Source organism: Stenella coeruleoalba (assembly GCF_951394435.1).
Source record: "Stenella coeruleoalba genome assembly, chromosome: 8".
NCBI lineage: Eukaryota > Metazoa > Chordata > Mammalia > Artiodactyla > Delphinidae > Stenella > Stenella coeruleoalba.
In genome coordinates, this window is record NC_137154.1 from 35725228 (window position 1) to 35741999 (window position 16772).

Sequence of the window (16772 nt, forward strand, 5' to 3'; positions counted from 1 at the left end):
TGGAAAGGCTAACTGAAAAGAACAGAGATCCACTAACTATGGTTGGACTACTTATAACCAATAGAAGGAAATCAGTAGAGCCACTGGGTGAAAATCCCCTAAAAATCAAACAAGAGTTTTAATAAGAAATCATTTTTGAGAAGTATTCTTTTAAATAGTAGAAAGTATCTGTTATGCACTTATAAAAAAGAAAAAAGTAAATTTTGGTTACTTTAAAAATTTAATGGTAAATCTTACGGGCTTATTTTTGTTTTATCATCCCACCCTACTCAAATTTGTACGTGAAGCCATTCCAGACAAAAATTTAAAGTACTTTGTGCTATATTATCAGCACTACACATTTCCAGTAATGGTCTGAATTCAAATCATGGTGAAAACAAGCTAACTAGTTTAGCCCAGTGACAAGAGAAATCATGCTGATGAAGGAAGACTTAGAATAAGATCTGAAATATCATAATTTGAAGGGGTTATTCTTCCCATTGCTATTAGTCCAATTTTCTAATAAAGACCAAAAGACAATTTCTTTTTGATACAGTTTTTCCTATATTAAATATTAATTTCTGTTGTAATCTTCCCACACACATACTAGTGTAGTATTTGATGAGGCTGACAATTCACAAACTGATCTAATGTCGATGTCATATATTCTTTGGAAGGGGTCCCTGTCTGTATGATGATGATAATTAATATCACCTAGCATGTACTGACTGTTTTCTATGTGCCAGGCACTGATCTAAGTATCAACAGTTGAAATGTATCAGTTTATGAATTGGCAACATTCATGGAGGGGGAGAGAGGTTAAGGAACCTAAGATTACACAGGAAGTAAGAGCTGCAGCCAAGGCTTGAACTGGCTCCAGAGCTCATGCTTCTCAACACTTAACTATGCTGCCTTGTGTGTGTCTTGTTTTGAAAAAGAACCAGCTGGTGAACTGAAAAGAAGCATGTGACCCACTTCTCCTTAAAATTTCCGTTATCTTAAAAATGATTCCTTTGTTAAGACTTGTTTTAAATGCTTCTGATTTTATAAAAGGCTTTAATATATTGAAATGTCACTTTATAGTGCTAATGGTTGTTGTATACATTTAATTGAATGTTTTCTGTTCTGCGCTTCAAACTGAGTCAATAATTGTAAATGACACAATTGTATAGTGATATAAGTATATTAACAGTTACATGTTTAACTTTGCACATCAATCTAGTTTGAAAAAAGTATTAGTAAATAAGTACATATTTATCCCAATCTTTAAAAACTTTTATGAAACCTAGGGTAAATGCACTGAAACTAGATTTCCTGGGCAATACTAGAAAACTATATGACTCAAGAATATTTGCAAAGAGAGAAGAAGCTAAAAAATGAGAACAGAATTATGTGGCAATCAACTAAGCTGTCTTCAAATACAATTTGTGTGGTCTCGTTTCCATATTTTAGTCCCTTATGCTTGCTCTTTTAATGTATTATAGCCTGATATTCTAGCAAATACAATTAAAACTACTCCTCAGAAAGGAAATCTGCAATAAAATATGTAATACCTTGTACACAGTTACTAGTTTAATAAAACAACATCCAAATAACTAATCAATTACCAGTATTTAAAATTTATAGTAAGAAACTTATTTAAAACAACAAAAGACTATCTCTGTTCCAAATTTAGGCCAATTTAAATGACTTTCAATACAGGCAAACTCAATGTAGGGGTTACATTTGGTTAAATCTCACTGACCAGACTTCCAAGAATGTGATTATGGCGGTGGATCACCAGGATCAGGCAGTGCCCTCCTTAGCTGCATCCTCAGATTCCTGCCATGCTTCTTCTCTCCTACTGAGGAGGCTCAGGAAAGGACCCATCATCCATGCGCTCACATAAAACCCTCCCTCCCCTCCCTCCCCACCCCTCCCCTACAACAAAAACTGCAAAGTAGTGCTTTTGTGGCCTTTTCACTGGAGACCATAAGTTTGAGTTGAATTATCCAATGTGAGGGTCACAATGAGAGACCGTGGATCCTTCTTATTCTTGTGCACTGTGATCTTTCCTTTCAAGGCTTCACCTATAGAAGAAAGGCAAAAAGTGTGTTTCAGAATTCAAGGAATACAGTGTAGCAGAAAAGTAAGAGTAGACCTAGTATTGCTCTTTTTTGGTGTGAAATGTTTCACTAATTTTTTTTTAACTTAAAATTTTTTAGGGCAATTTTACGTTCAATTTTTGAACAAAACAGATCTAACTTACGCAGCACAAGTGTCAAATGCTTGTGAAAGAGTAAGCAAAACTACAGTGGTCACTGCAGGGTTGGGGGCTGTGTTACTGGACTCCTCAATATGAGCCCTTAAGGTGTGTCCTGGGCATAAAAAAAAAAGACATGGCCCCTGCCCTCAAAGAGTTCATGGTCAAGGGTGAACAGAAATAGCTATATTAACAATTATACAACAGGTATGTGTCTAAAGTGTGCTGGAGGTGAGGATTGGGGATGGTCGGAAGGCAGTAAAAGGCAAAGCTTCACAAGAATTAATGGATGAATTATCTGAGGACTAAAGTCAAGGTTACCTTAACGAGTGTACATGGAGCAGCTTTTAAGGAAGAGAAAACACATATAGAGAGCCCTTGGTGAATGGCATTTTGGGGAAATGAAAATTACAGCTGCGAAAATTTACATGTGTATTTTATAGAGGCACATGACAAGGCTGCTGGCCTTTAAGGTACTCACACCGTAAACGTAAAACAGAGCTTACACAGGTAAAAGAATGAACACAAAAAATACAAGGCAAAGAATGATTCCCTAAAAACTTATCCTGTATGCTCCAAATTTTGTTTCACTCCAAAATGGAATTATATCTATGTGCTTTTCTGATTATAGATACTTCTCATTTTAAGTTTTTTCATTTATTTACCAACAGCCATTTAAAAATAAAAACAAGATTGTTAAGTTGTAACTGATCACCATTCCTTGCTTTAATAAGAGTAAAATCACAGCAAATACTATCAGGTATAGCTTTGAAAATCTGGATGGATACAGTGAGGCTCCATATAAAATGATTGTGGAATCTATATAAAACTATCAAAATACTGAATCAATATCTTATTTTAAAAAACGCTGCAAATCAAATCCCCTACATTAAGGGCTAAAGAATCTGAATGCTTTTCAATATGATAGTGAAATAACACAGTAAAACACAGCAGAACCACCTCATAGTTATACTTCAGAGTATAAAGATTCCATTACTGATACATTCTACACAGCCTGTAAAAAAGGCAAGGCTTATATAGTTTAATACAAAATTAAGGAATCAGAGTAATGGAAAAAATAATGTGGCCCAAGATGCAGTCTATGTAACCTAATATAACAGTGATTTTACGTGTGGGTGTTATGTTAATATGTACATCTGGCTTTCTTTGGCTTCTGTATCTGACCTATTCCTCTATATTACTAAGAAAATGAAAAAAAAACTACATCACACGCCAAGCTCATCAAGAGCCTGACAAAGATTACCTGTGAGGTAGTTCTACAAACTTTGTAGAAAGTTCAGGTTAATTATTAGACAATAATTGCTAATATTTATTTAACATTTATTTTGTGCTAGCCCTATTCTAAAGCCTTTATGTGATTTATCTCACTTAATGATTACAAAGTATCTCTGTGAGGTTAAGTACGTTTCCCTCACTTTACAGATGAGAAACAAGGTTCAGGAAGGCTAAGCAATTTGCCCAAGGTCATACCACCAGTTAGGGAAGAACCAGGATGTTAAGCAGGGCAGTTTTGATTCCAGAGCCCATGTTCGTCAACTACCGTCTAGTACCTCCCTATCTCTACCTGAAAATTGATTATTATAGTTTTAATACACTTTAATGGACATGAGACAGTCAAAATTTTACTATTCTATGACATTATTTGTAAAAACATTTAGCCACTTTATAAAAATTTTACTAATATTAAATTTTATATAATAATTTTTATTCTATAACTTTAATAAGCTATAATACATGTTTTCTTGACCATTAAGACATTAACCTAGGGAAGAAGTCATAAGTATCTTCAACAAATCTAAGAGATTTTCCATTTTTGAATATATAGGCAATATTTTCTTGTTTCTATTTTTTACCAACATTTAAAAATTGTTATTTTATACCAACAGTCATATCCTGAACTTATCATTTACTGATACTAAAATTGGAAATGAGTAGCTGCTCTATGATAAACTGCTATTGGTTTTATAAGTATATGACAGAAAAGAGTAATTACCAACTTGGTTATTAGGTTTAAATTACTGTTACTGAATTATCAACACAAGTTAACAAGTGTTGAATTTTACAAATTAGTGGCTTGTTAATTCCTTCCTATTTATAAGCAATGTGTCTTAGTGTAAATTACTTTATTTAAGTTGCTTCTCTACAGTAGTTCCTATGTATGAAAAGACAGATAATGTATACTTGAGATATAAAAATAATGAAATGGTCTCCACAGACTCAACATCAGGCTGGAATCTTACACAAACCACTGAAACCCCGTATTATGTCCCTCCAATCACATCACTTCTCCAACCTCCAGTGGTAACCATGAATCTAATTTCTTGTTACTATTATCTATTCAAAATAGTTCCACTTCACAGAGATGTATCCTGTATTAATAGACTGCTATTTATTTGTTCTTCCATTAAATTATTTCTAGTTTTTTTTATTACAAATAATGCTGCTATGATTACTGTTATATATGTCTGTTGTGTCCATAAGACAATAGTTTCTCTAGGATGGAAACTGCAGGATTTTAGGACATACACATGCTCAAATTACCATATAATGATAAATGGGCCTTTACCAATAAACTTCATCTAGTCATAGAAAAAGTCTCTTATCTACATAAGAAGTGTAACTTTCTTTATTGAGAGAATATTTATCAAAATCTGAGAGCAAATATGATAAAAAGCAAACACAGCAGCATTTAAAGTGAGAACACAGCAAAAATACCACTATCACTACATTATTTAACATTATTCTTGAATGTTCTACACAATGCAATATGACATAAGACAGAAATTAAGAATACAGATGTACTACTATTACGGGGGAAAAAAGAGATACAACTAATTTCAAATGTTATTTTCAGGGAAAGAGTTCCATAAATCTTCATTGAGTTCTCTTGAGACTTTAACTAAATACTGATCTGTTTGTATATGGTAAAATTTCATGATTTTGAGCAAAGAACACAACTCCTAGGGAGCAATTAGCCGAACAATTCCCAGAGCTCACACAGGCTGGGAGGTCTGAGTTCCAAGCAGCCAGAATAGAAGGAACCTGCTGAACACTTATGATGATTCACTAGAGACACCAGATTACGCTTTAGCATTACACCACCCAAAGAGTAAAGGCCACACCACTGCTCTCTAACAAAGCTTTAAAACATTTTTTGTAAAGATCAAGGTAATCTTTAAATAACTTAATTGCCTGCCAAAGCAAACTTCACATACTTTTTAAAAGAAAGGAACCAAAATGCAAACATTCAGCAAAATAATGCTTCCAGTGTTTGACATCTATTTTAAAATGGATAGATTTTTAAAGCGCTGCAAATTGAGGCCTATAAGCAGGAAAAAAAAAGTTACAACAATAACAAAAACACATCAAGGCACATCTTAACTTCCTGAAAACCAGTGATGAAAAGAATAATCTGTAAAATATTCAGAGAAAAAAAGACATATTACATATAAGGGAAGATAGAAAAGAGTGATCTCAAAATTTTCATCATCTGGACACATCTTTGAAGTGATGAAAGAAAACCTGTTAAAAATTCTATATCCAGCAAAAATCCTTAATAAATGAAAAATAAGAAAAAAATTCTTTTTTCAAAGAAACAAAAGCAAGAAATTCTTTTCCAGGAGGCATGCACTACAAGAAATGTTAAAGGAAGTTCTTCAGACAGCAGGAAAATGACACCAAAAAGAAACCTGGATCTACACAAAGGAATACAGTGCTAGAAAATAGTAAGTACGTGGTAAATATGTTTTTTCCTTTTAAAAATTTATTTAATAGATAATTGACTGTTTAAAGCAAAAATAGTAACACTGTATTGTGGGATTTAAAACATTTGGGGAAGTGAAATGTTTTTATAAAAATAGCACAAAGGGGCTTCCCTGGTGGCACAGTGGTTGGGAGTCCGCCTGCCGATGCAGGCGACGCGGGTTCGTGTCCCGGTACGGGAAGATCCCGCATGCCGCGGAGCGGCTGGGCCCGTGAGCTGCGGCCGCTGGGCCTGCGCGACCGGAGCCGTTGCTCTGCAACGGGAGGGGCCACGGCAGTGGGAGGCCCGAGTACCGCCAAAAAAAAAAAAAAAAAGCACAAAGGATCAGAGACGGTAAACAGAAGAGTATTGTTTTAAGAGTCAAAACTAAAAATGTAGTGGTATGACATCATTTGATGTTAGTCTGTGATAAGCTTCAGGTGCATGTTTGAAACTCTAGAGCAACCATTATAGAAATAAACCCAAGCGTATAGCTAATTAGTCAAGGGAGGAGATAAAATGAAATAATAAAATATAAAGTCACAGGTTAAAAGTAATGTAAGGAGAGGGATAGTCTACATAAACATTAATCAAAAAGAGGCTGGAGGGCTTCCCTGGTGGCACAGTGGTTGAGAGTCCGCCTGCCGATGCAGGGGACACGGGTTCGTACCCCGGTCTGGGAAGATCCACATGCCGCGGAGCGGCTGGGCCCGTGAGCCATGGCCGCTGAGCCTGCGCGTCCGGAGCCTGTGCTCCGCAGCGGGAGAGGCCACAACAGTGAGAGGCCCGCGTATCACACAAAAAAAGAGGCTGGAATGGCTATATTACTTTCACACAAAGTTGACTAAAGGAAAAAAAAATAACCAGAGATAAAGACATTTCCAATTGATAAGTTGTTCAATTCATAAATGAGACATCATAAACTTCTGTGTGCATATAATTACAGAGCTTCAAAATGCATGACGCAAACCTGACAGAACCATAAGAAGAAACAGACGTATCCACAATCATCATTGCAAAGTTCGCCTCTCCTTTGTTGATAATAACAACAACTAGACAGAAAATCAGAAAGAATATGGAAGACCTGAACATTATTAACCAACCTGACCTGGCTGACATCTATAGAACCAAGATGGATCATATACTGGTTCATAAAACAAATCTTAATACATTTAAACATATAGACATCATACAGAATATGTTCTCTGACGAAAACTGAATGAAATAAAAAATCAGTAACAGAAAGATACTTGAAAAAGCCCAAAATATTTAGAAATTAAACAGACTTCTAAATATTCCATAAATCAAAATAAAAATCTAAAAGAAAATTAGACAGCATTTCGATTTGAATGATTATGAAACACAACATGTAAAAACAGGTGGCCGATAGCTAAAACAGTGCCTAGAGGAAAAACTGATAACTTGAAATGCTTATGTTAGAAAACAAAGAAGACAAACCCAAAGGTCTTCGTTGGGGAATTCTATCAAATATTTAAGGAAAAGTAATAGCAAATGTACAAAAAATAAAGGAGGGAATACTCCATAACTCATCTTTTGAGGGCAGCATTATCCCGATACTAAAATAACTTTTTTTTCTTTTAGAATTTTATTTATTTTTTTATATAGCAGGTTCTTATTAGTTATCCATTTTATACATATTAATGTAAAAGAAGATAAATTTATTAGAAGAAAACTACAGGTAAATATCACTTATGAAAAAAGATTCAAAAATCGTTTGAACATACACTAATATGTATAAAATAGATAACTAATAAGAACCTGCTGCATAAGAAATAAAAAAAATCCTTTGAACAAAAGAGAAAAATCATGATTGTCTCACGCAAATGTAGAAAAAGCATCTGACAAAATTAATTTCTTTTTTTGAGTAAAATTGTGACAAAATTAATTTCTAACAACTTTCAGCAAGCTAGGAATAGAAGGAATCTTCTTCAACCCGATAAAGAAAATCTATGAGAAACTATAGATAACACCATTATTAATGGTGAAAAACTGAATGCTTTCTTCCTAAGACTGGGACTGAGGTAAGGATGCTCATTCTGACCACCTCTAATTAGTATTCTGTTGGATGTCCTAGTCACAGCATTAAGATGTGGGGGAAGAAAAAAATATACAGACTGGGGGAAAAAAAGTAAAACAGTCTTTATTTGCAGACTATATGGTCTTAACAAATAGAAAATCCTTAAGCAATATTCAAAAAAAATAAAGCTACTAGAACTGAAAGGATTAGCAATCTCAGGATATAAGATCAATACAAAAAATTAATTGCATTTTTACATGTGAGCAATGAAGAATTACAAATTGTAATAAAAAAACCACAATAGCATTTACAATAGCATTGAAAAAGCATGCAATACTTGAGATAAATATAACAACATATATGTAACATTTAGTTACATCAAACTATGAAACACTGCTAAGGATGATCTAAGTAAATGGGGAGATACATTTTGCTTGTGGATGAGAGTACTGTTAAGAAGTCAGTTCTCCCCAGAGAAATCTATGGATTCAACACAATCCCTATCAAAATCCTAGTAGGATTTTTTTTTGTCAGAAATTAATAAGTTGATTTTTAAATTTATATGGAATTTAAGGGATCTAGAATAGTGAAAACAATTTTGAAAAAGAATAAAGTAGGACTTATATCACCTTACAAAGAAGGTGTCTTACTGGCATAAGAAAAGACACAGATTAACGGAACAAATAAAGCTCAGAAATGGACTTACGCATATATGGTCAATTAATTTTTGACAAAAGAGCCAGGATAATTAAATGAGAAAAGCATAGTCTTTTCAAGAAATGATGATGAGACAACCTAATACACATTTGGGAAAAGATGAACTATTATTTTTAAAATCAACGTGAAATAGATTATAGGCCTAGGTGTACTGACAAAATTATAAAATTTTTAGAGGAACCATAAAGGAAAAACTTTGATGTTAAGATAGCAAAGATTTCTTAATTAGGACACAAAAGCACAGACTTCAAAAGACCTTAAGAAAATGAAAAGACGAACTAGGAATTGGAATAAAAATATTAGCACCACATACATCTGACAAAGAACTTGTATGCATATATATAAAGATCCTTATGACTCAGTAAGATGACAATCCAATAAAAAATTGAGCAAAATATTTTAAAAGAAACCTCACCAAAAAAAGATGTACAAATGATCAATAAACATATGAGAAGATGCTCAACATCATTAGTCATAAGGCAAATGCAAATTAAAAACACAGCTGTCACTACATATACATGTAATAGAATGACTTAAAATGACTGCCCTTTTATATAAGTGTTGACAAAGATGTGGAGCAAATGAACCGTCAACAGCGGTAGGAATGTTGAATAAGCACAGTCACTGTGAAGAAGTATGCCAGTTTCCTATAAAGTTAAATACATATTTACCATAAGACTCAATAATCCCACTCCTAGGTATCTGCCCAGGAGAAATGAAAACATATGCCCACACAAAAACTTTTACATGAATGTCCATAGCTATTTTATCCAAAATGGCGCCTAACTGAAAACGATCCAAAAGTCTAGCAGCAAGTGGATGCATATGTAAATTACAATAAGTCCATACAAAGGAATACTACTTGGCAATAAAAAGAAACAAACTACTGATACACAGATGAATTTTTAAAATATGCTAAAAGCAAAGAAACTGGAGTATATTCTGTATAGTAACTTTGATATAAAATTCTAAAAGAATACTAATGCCTTAACTATTAGTAATACTAATACACAGTGATAGAGAGCAGATCAGTAGTTCTTCTGGTCTGGAAATTGAAGCTGGGGATGACCAACTCTAGTGGGGATGACTGCCTGCAGAGGGGATCAACAAGGAAACTTTTTAGAGTGATATAAATATTCTATGTCTTAACTAGGGTGGGGTATACATTTGTCAAAATTCATTAAACTGTACAATTAAAATGTGTGAATTTTTTTTTTTTCTAAGAGACTGCAAGTTCTAGAAGGAGGACATTTTTTTGGGGGGCGCTGCGTTGGGTCTTCGTTGTCACGTGGGCTTTCTTTAGTTGCGATGAGGGGGCTACTCTTCGTTGTGGTGCATGGGCTTCTCATTGAGGTGGCTTCTCTTGTTGCAGAGCACGGGCTCTAGGCACGCGGGCTTCAGTAGCTGTGGCTCACGGGCTCTAGAGCGCAGGCTCAGTAGTTGTGGCGCATGGGCTTATTTGTACCGCGGCATGTGGGATCTTCCCGGACCAGGGCTCGAACCTGTGTCCCCTGCATTGGCAGGCGGATTCTTAACCACTGCGCCACCAGGGAAGCCCTAAAATGTGTGAATTTTTACTGTATGTAGATATAAAATAAAGCTGTTTTTAAAATGTGGTGGCTTAGGAATAAATTCATAGATAAATAGAATATAGTAGAGAAACCAAAAGATCCATTATGGAGATTCAGTACATGGTAAACGGGGCATTTTAACTCACTGAGGAAAGGAGTCAAGAGAAATGTGTAAATATAGTAATACAAAATTTTTTAGTATGGAACCAAAGTCAGAAACCAAAAGGAAAAGGTTGAAGATTTGTTTATACAAAAATGAAAAAATTCTATAAAGATGCTTTAAAGAAAAGCAAATTACAACGTTACTTTCACTGCTTAGAATAGCAAAGATTTTTTTAAAAAAGTAAATTTTCACTCGATTCCTTAGGATGGATTATGAGAAGTGGAATACTTTTTAAAAAAAGGAATAAGGTGTGTTCCAGTTTTACACTCCTGCCATCTTCATCAATATTGAGCGTTATTAGAAACCAAGCAACAACAGAAAAATAATGAAAGAAAATGATAAAAACATCTTTGTTATTTAGATAAACAACAACCAGAATCTGCTTTGATTTGCAATTCAGTGATTATCAGTAGTGATGGGTATTACTAATATTTCAAATGTTTAACCACCATCTAAAAAGAAATCCTCTGAGCATTTATTTTTAGTGATTTTCTTGTTGATGTATATGAGGTTTTGTTGCAAATATTTCTTTTTAGTGTATGTGCCCTAATGGCTGCTGCTCCTTAAGTTGCTTTAGACATGTTAAAAAAAATGTTAAGTTGGCTAGTTTGTAACTATCCTATTCAATCCTTAGCGTAGGGTCAAAATGGAAATGTTCCCTGGTGCCTATAAAGCAGGTTATCTAATTCTGCATTTCAACTTTAAAGAATATATTTAAGTGGTCTTTGTACCCCTTAATTTAAAATACAGCCCAACTCAAGATGAACTGGCAGTGGATAATTTTGTTAAATTTTCACAAAATAAAAAAATTTAAGCACCAATGTTAAATTAAAATACCTGAATAATTAAAAAGTTGTAACATTAAGGGACTTCCCTGGTGGCGCAGTGGTTGGGAATCCGCCTGCCAATGCAGGGGACACAGGTTCGATCCATGCTCCGGGAAGATCCCACATGCTGTGGAGCAACTAAGCCCGTGTGCCACAACTACTGAGCCTGCGCTCTAGAGCCCGCGAGCCACAACTACTGAAGCCCAAGTGCCTAGAGTCCGTGCTTCGCAACAAGAGAAGTCACCACAATGAGAAGCCCGTGCACCCCAACAAAGAGTAGCCCCTGCTCGCCGCAACTAGAGAAAGCCTGCGCACAGCAACGAAGACCCAACGCAGCCAAAAATAAATAAATAAATTTATTTTTTTAAAAAAGTTATAACATTGTCTTATAAGCTGATGCTGTAATTTTCATGTCTTAAAATGAAATACCAGTAAAATAACTATTTCTGTAATAACCTTAATTTCAAAACGGGGGTGCAAACAGCACTTATTTATGTTAATTAAATAGCACGAAGGGTCACAGTAATAAATACATAGTTCACACTGCTGCACTCACTTCAATTGTTCAAGCCTGGCTCAAGTACCAAGTCAGTGGCTATAATACCAGAATAGATCAGAGTAATTAATCAGTGTCAAATAGATATAAAATGACTGATGCTGTTAAGTGTGTATCCTGTGGTGAGAGCTGAATAGGACACTCTCTATGGAACTGTGCTATATCACTTTGTTTTTATCATCGGCAGACGGCTATTAGTATACCACAAAGCAGCGGTGCAGTTCAATCAAGAACAAAATTGATTTCATTTCAATTCTGTCCTAGTCGTTTTTTAAAATTAAGTTTCTTCCAGAGCAATAAAATTTCATTTCCCCACAAGGGGGATAAATAAAAAATCATTATTATCACTATTAAAGCTTAGAGTTAAAAAGTGAAAGAAAAAAAAAAAAGACATGGATTCTCCATCACATAAGACCTTACTAATAATAGAGAAAGAGAACTAAACAGCCTGATTTTAATAATATTTTTCAAAGCCAAATCACAAGACAAGGATCTGAATTTTTAAAATAAATACTGCCACATAAGCTTTTACAATAAAATTGTACATTATTTTTAAAGGAAAACAAATAAAAAAAATCCTGCATTTAAAGTAAGTGTTCTTTAAATCCTTTAAAAGTATTCATCCTGGAAGTCTGGTCTCTTAACTCCCACAATGCAGGAAGTTCTCAAATGTTGTAGAGTACTTCTTTTGGAACTATTGTTAGAACTAGGCTGTGAAAACAGCAACAACAACAAAAACCCAAAATGAAGCAAAAACAAACTAGGCTCATCATTTTATAGTTCCCTTGTGCTTTTGGCCAAATGTAAAATTCTTAGTCTGAGAAATTCCCTATTCACACTGTCTTTTCTTGCTTTCCAAAAATCCAGTCTACCCCCAACGGTAGATTTACCATTCCCAAAAATAGATTTATCATTACTGAAGATATTAACACACACACACACACACACACACACACGGAAGAATAACCGTACAGCTATGTATACAATATTTTATTTGTTAAAAAAATCTTGTCATATTACTTTCTGGACAGTAAAATAAGCGGTACATACACAGCAAATTGTCCTGATTAGACTTCTGGCTTTATTTAATTTTATCTAAAAATTTTACATGCCATACAGAGTCAAAAACTACTTTTTAACTCAACAACAGAGAACTCTCTTTAGCCATGCCGAAACTTCTGAGAACATCAGAGCTGACAAAATGGGGCAACCAAATACAGGAGCTAGATAAATGCCCTTGGCGTGTGTCACCCACAGTGAGGAGAGGAAATTAATTTCAATGACAACACATATTACTGTACTTATTCATTCGTTCAGCAGGATATTTCTAATATGCCAAATACTACATCAGATAAAAAAAGGGTTCTTCTATTAGAACCCTTTACCCTATACACTGGTATGTTCTAACACAGATGTATGCATGAATTGATCTGGAAGAACGAAGAACAGAGCAGTTAACCTTCTAAGGACAAAGAAGAAAGATTTACAGAAATAAGCTGGGTCATAAAGGGAAAAGTGGAATTCATCAAGTGAAAGAGGTAAAAACAGTTTCCTAGGTAGAAGAATACCTTAGATAAAAGCAAGGAAGAAAAGACAGGAAAGTTAGCTAAAAAATGAGCAGTAGAGCTGGAGCATATGATGGGCTTATGTGGGGCTGTGACAGGGTGGGGTTGGAAATGATGAAAAATGGTCAGACTGTAAAGGGCCAAGGTAAGGAATCTGGATTTTATCCTGGATATCCTGATGGTCCAGTGTGGGTTTTTAAAAAATTAACTTTATTAAGGTGTAATTTATATACAATAAAACTGTAACATGTAAAATGTGCAGTTCAATGAGTGTTAGTAATATCTCACTCTCATAAACTTTTGCCTACCTCAAGTCTCAAGATTCTTTCTTATGTTAACGTCTAGAAGTTTTACAGTTTCAACTTTGATATTTAGGTCTATCATCCATTTAAAATTGGTTTTTATATATTTGGTGTCAGATAAAAACTGAGATTCACTCTTTTCCTTTATGAATATTCAGTCATTCTAACACCATTTTTTGAAAAGACTATCCTTTTCCCATTGAATTTACATTGGCCCTTTGGAAAAATTTAATTGACTATACAAAACTGAGACTCTGGATTTCCTATTGTTATATTAATCTATATATCTACTTTTTATATGCCAGTATTATACTGCCTGGGTTAATGTAATTTTTAAGTAAGTTTAGAATTCACATAGTATAATAATTCCAATATGGTTCTTATTGCATTTGGTATAAATTTTAGAATCAGCCTGTCAATTTCAACCTTGCTAACTAGTTCTGTAGTTTTTTTGGGTAGATTTCTTAGAATTTTCTGTGTATACATTATCTATAAATAACAACAGCTTTATTTCTTCCTTTCCAATGGCTTTTAATTCTTTTTCATTTCTTATTGCACTGGCTAAGACTTCCAATATAGAAGTGTAGGAGGGGTGAGACTGGACATCCTTGCCTTATCTCAAACTTAGGGAGAAAGCATTTAGTCCTTCTCTATTCAGTATGATGCTAGCTACAGACTGTATGGATGCCTTTTGTCAGGTTGAGGAAGTTCTCTTTTATTTCTAGTTTGCTGTACTTGTCATGAATGAATATTGAATTTTGTCAAGTGTTTTTTCTGCACCCACTGATATGATCATGTGGCTTTTCTTCTTTAGACTGTTAGCATGGCAGACTGCATTACAAGATTTTAAAATACTGAATTAGCCTTGCATTCCTGGAATAATACGCACTTGGTCATGGTGTGTTTTCTTCTTATACATGTATGCTGGATTCAATTTGCTACTATTTTGTTGAGGATTTCTACATCTATATTCATGAGGGACACTGGTCTGCAGTTTAATTTTCTTGTACTACCTTTGTCTAATTTTTGGTATCAAGATAATACTGCCCTCATAAAATTAGCTCTCTTCTATTTTCTGGAAGAGACTATGTAGAACCGGTGTTATTTCTCCCTTTAAGTCGTTGGGAGAATTTGCAATGAAGCAATCTGTGCCTGGAGATTTGTTTTATGGAAGGCTTTTGAGTCTGGCTGCTGATCTTGTAAATAAAATTTAATTGGAACACAGCCACACCCACTCATTTACCTATGGGTATGCAGGTCCCCACTGCTGCCACTGTTACTGCTGCCACCACTGTAGGATTACTTGCGGGCTGCGATATGGGAGAATAGAGAAGAAACATAGAAAAGAAAATGGGGATTTCCCCCCACTCTCTCTAAGCATTAGGAGACCCTTTCCCCACTCCTCAAGCTAGAATCAGAGGGCTCCTGTGGGAGCTCTTCCTGTCTGTGCTGAGGCCCTCTTCTGAGTTTCAGGCTGTCTGGAGTCCAGGCTAGGGGATACTGAAGGAAAACTAATCACAAATTTACCACCAGTTCAGTGGTACTTCAAATTCTGGTAATCTTCTCCAATTTATCTGCTATTATGTACTTTTCAGAGATTTCAAAGAGCTGTTCCATGCATTCTGGTTTTAAAGCTGCATTCAGTGAGACAGATGGGATGAATGCACTTACGTCACTGGCAACCGGAATTACTGTCTTTATATTAAGTGTGTTTCCCGTAAACAGCATTTAGTTAGTTCTTGCTTTTATTCTGTTTATTTCTGCCTTTTAATTGGCATGTTTAGACTATTAACATTTTTTAAAAGACTTAACTTTTTAAAGCAGGTTTATGTTTACAACAAAACTGAGAGGAAGGTACAGAGACTTCTCATATCCCCCGGCCCCCACACATGCACAGCCTCCCCCACTATCAACATCACTCATTGGAATGGTACTTTTTTTTTTAACCAAGGATGCGCCCACATTGATGATACATCATAATCACCAAAATTCTGTAGTTTACCTTAGAGTTCACTCTTGGTGTTACATATTCTTGGTGTTACATATTCTACGAGTTTGGACACATGTAAATGACATATATCCTAATTATAATATCATAAAGAGTATCTTCACTGCCCTAAAACCTTCTGTGTTCTGCTTATTTGTATCCCCTGCCCCTGGCAACCACTGATCTTTTTATTATCTCCATAGTTTTGCTTTTTCTAGAATGTCATTACCACATATCACACAGCGTATAGCCTTTTCAGATTGGCTTCTTTCACTTAGTAAGTTGTGTTTAAGATTCCTCCATGTCTTTTCACGGGCTCATAACTCATTTCTTTTTAGCACTGAATGAAATTCCATCATCTGGATGTACAGACCATTCATATTTAATATAATTATCAATATGTTTGAATTTAAGTCTACGATCATACCTTTTGTTTTCTATTTGTCCATCTGTTTATGTTCCTATCTTCTCTTGAATTGAATAGTCTTTTCAGGATTCTATTTTATCTCCACTACTAGCTTATTAGCTATATTTTGTGGTTTAATTTAAAAATTATTAGCTGTTGCTCTGGGGTTTACAATGTACATACTTAATTCATCAGTTCACCATTAAATTGCTTCATCTAAGTGTAAGGACTTTACAATATATTTCCATTTTCTAATTAATTTCTTTTTTAAATCATTGCCATATATTTTATGTCTCTATATGTTTTAAAACACACAATGCATTATTATTTTTGCTTTAAATAGTCAATTATCTTTTAAGAAATTAAAAAGTGAGAAAATAAAGGCTTTTCTTTGTACTCACACACATTTACCATTTCTGGCATTTTCCACTCCTTTGTTTAGAGTGGAATTTTCTAAATATTGAAAATTTTGGTGATATTTTCTTTCCACTTGAAGAGCTTACTTTAATATATTTTGTATTGTTGGTCTGCTCCTCTCTATATGTTTTCTTTTTCTCTGGTTAAAGTTTTTTTTTTTTTTAATTATCACTGCATACCAGCAATTTGTTTATGATGTGTCCTGGGGTTGTTTTCTTTGTGTTGATCCTTCTTGGAGC

General features: G+C 34.5%; 1 protein-coding gene across 1 annotated transcript in view; it reads right to left on the minus strand.

The window, feature by feature from the left end:
- Nucleotides 1–1903: 1903 nt before the first annotated feature.
- The window catches only part of PRMT3 (protein arginine methyltransferase 3), a 135414-nt gene continuing 120545 nt past the window's right edge, over nt 1904–16772 (minus strand). Inside the window, exon 16 of the mRNA XM_079930802.1 lies at nt 1904–2048. Coding sequence (XP_079786928.1) covers nt 1939–2048 — 110 coding nt within the window. The 3' untranslated portion in view covers nt 1904–1938. The remainder of the gene's footprint in view (nt 2049–16772) is intronic.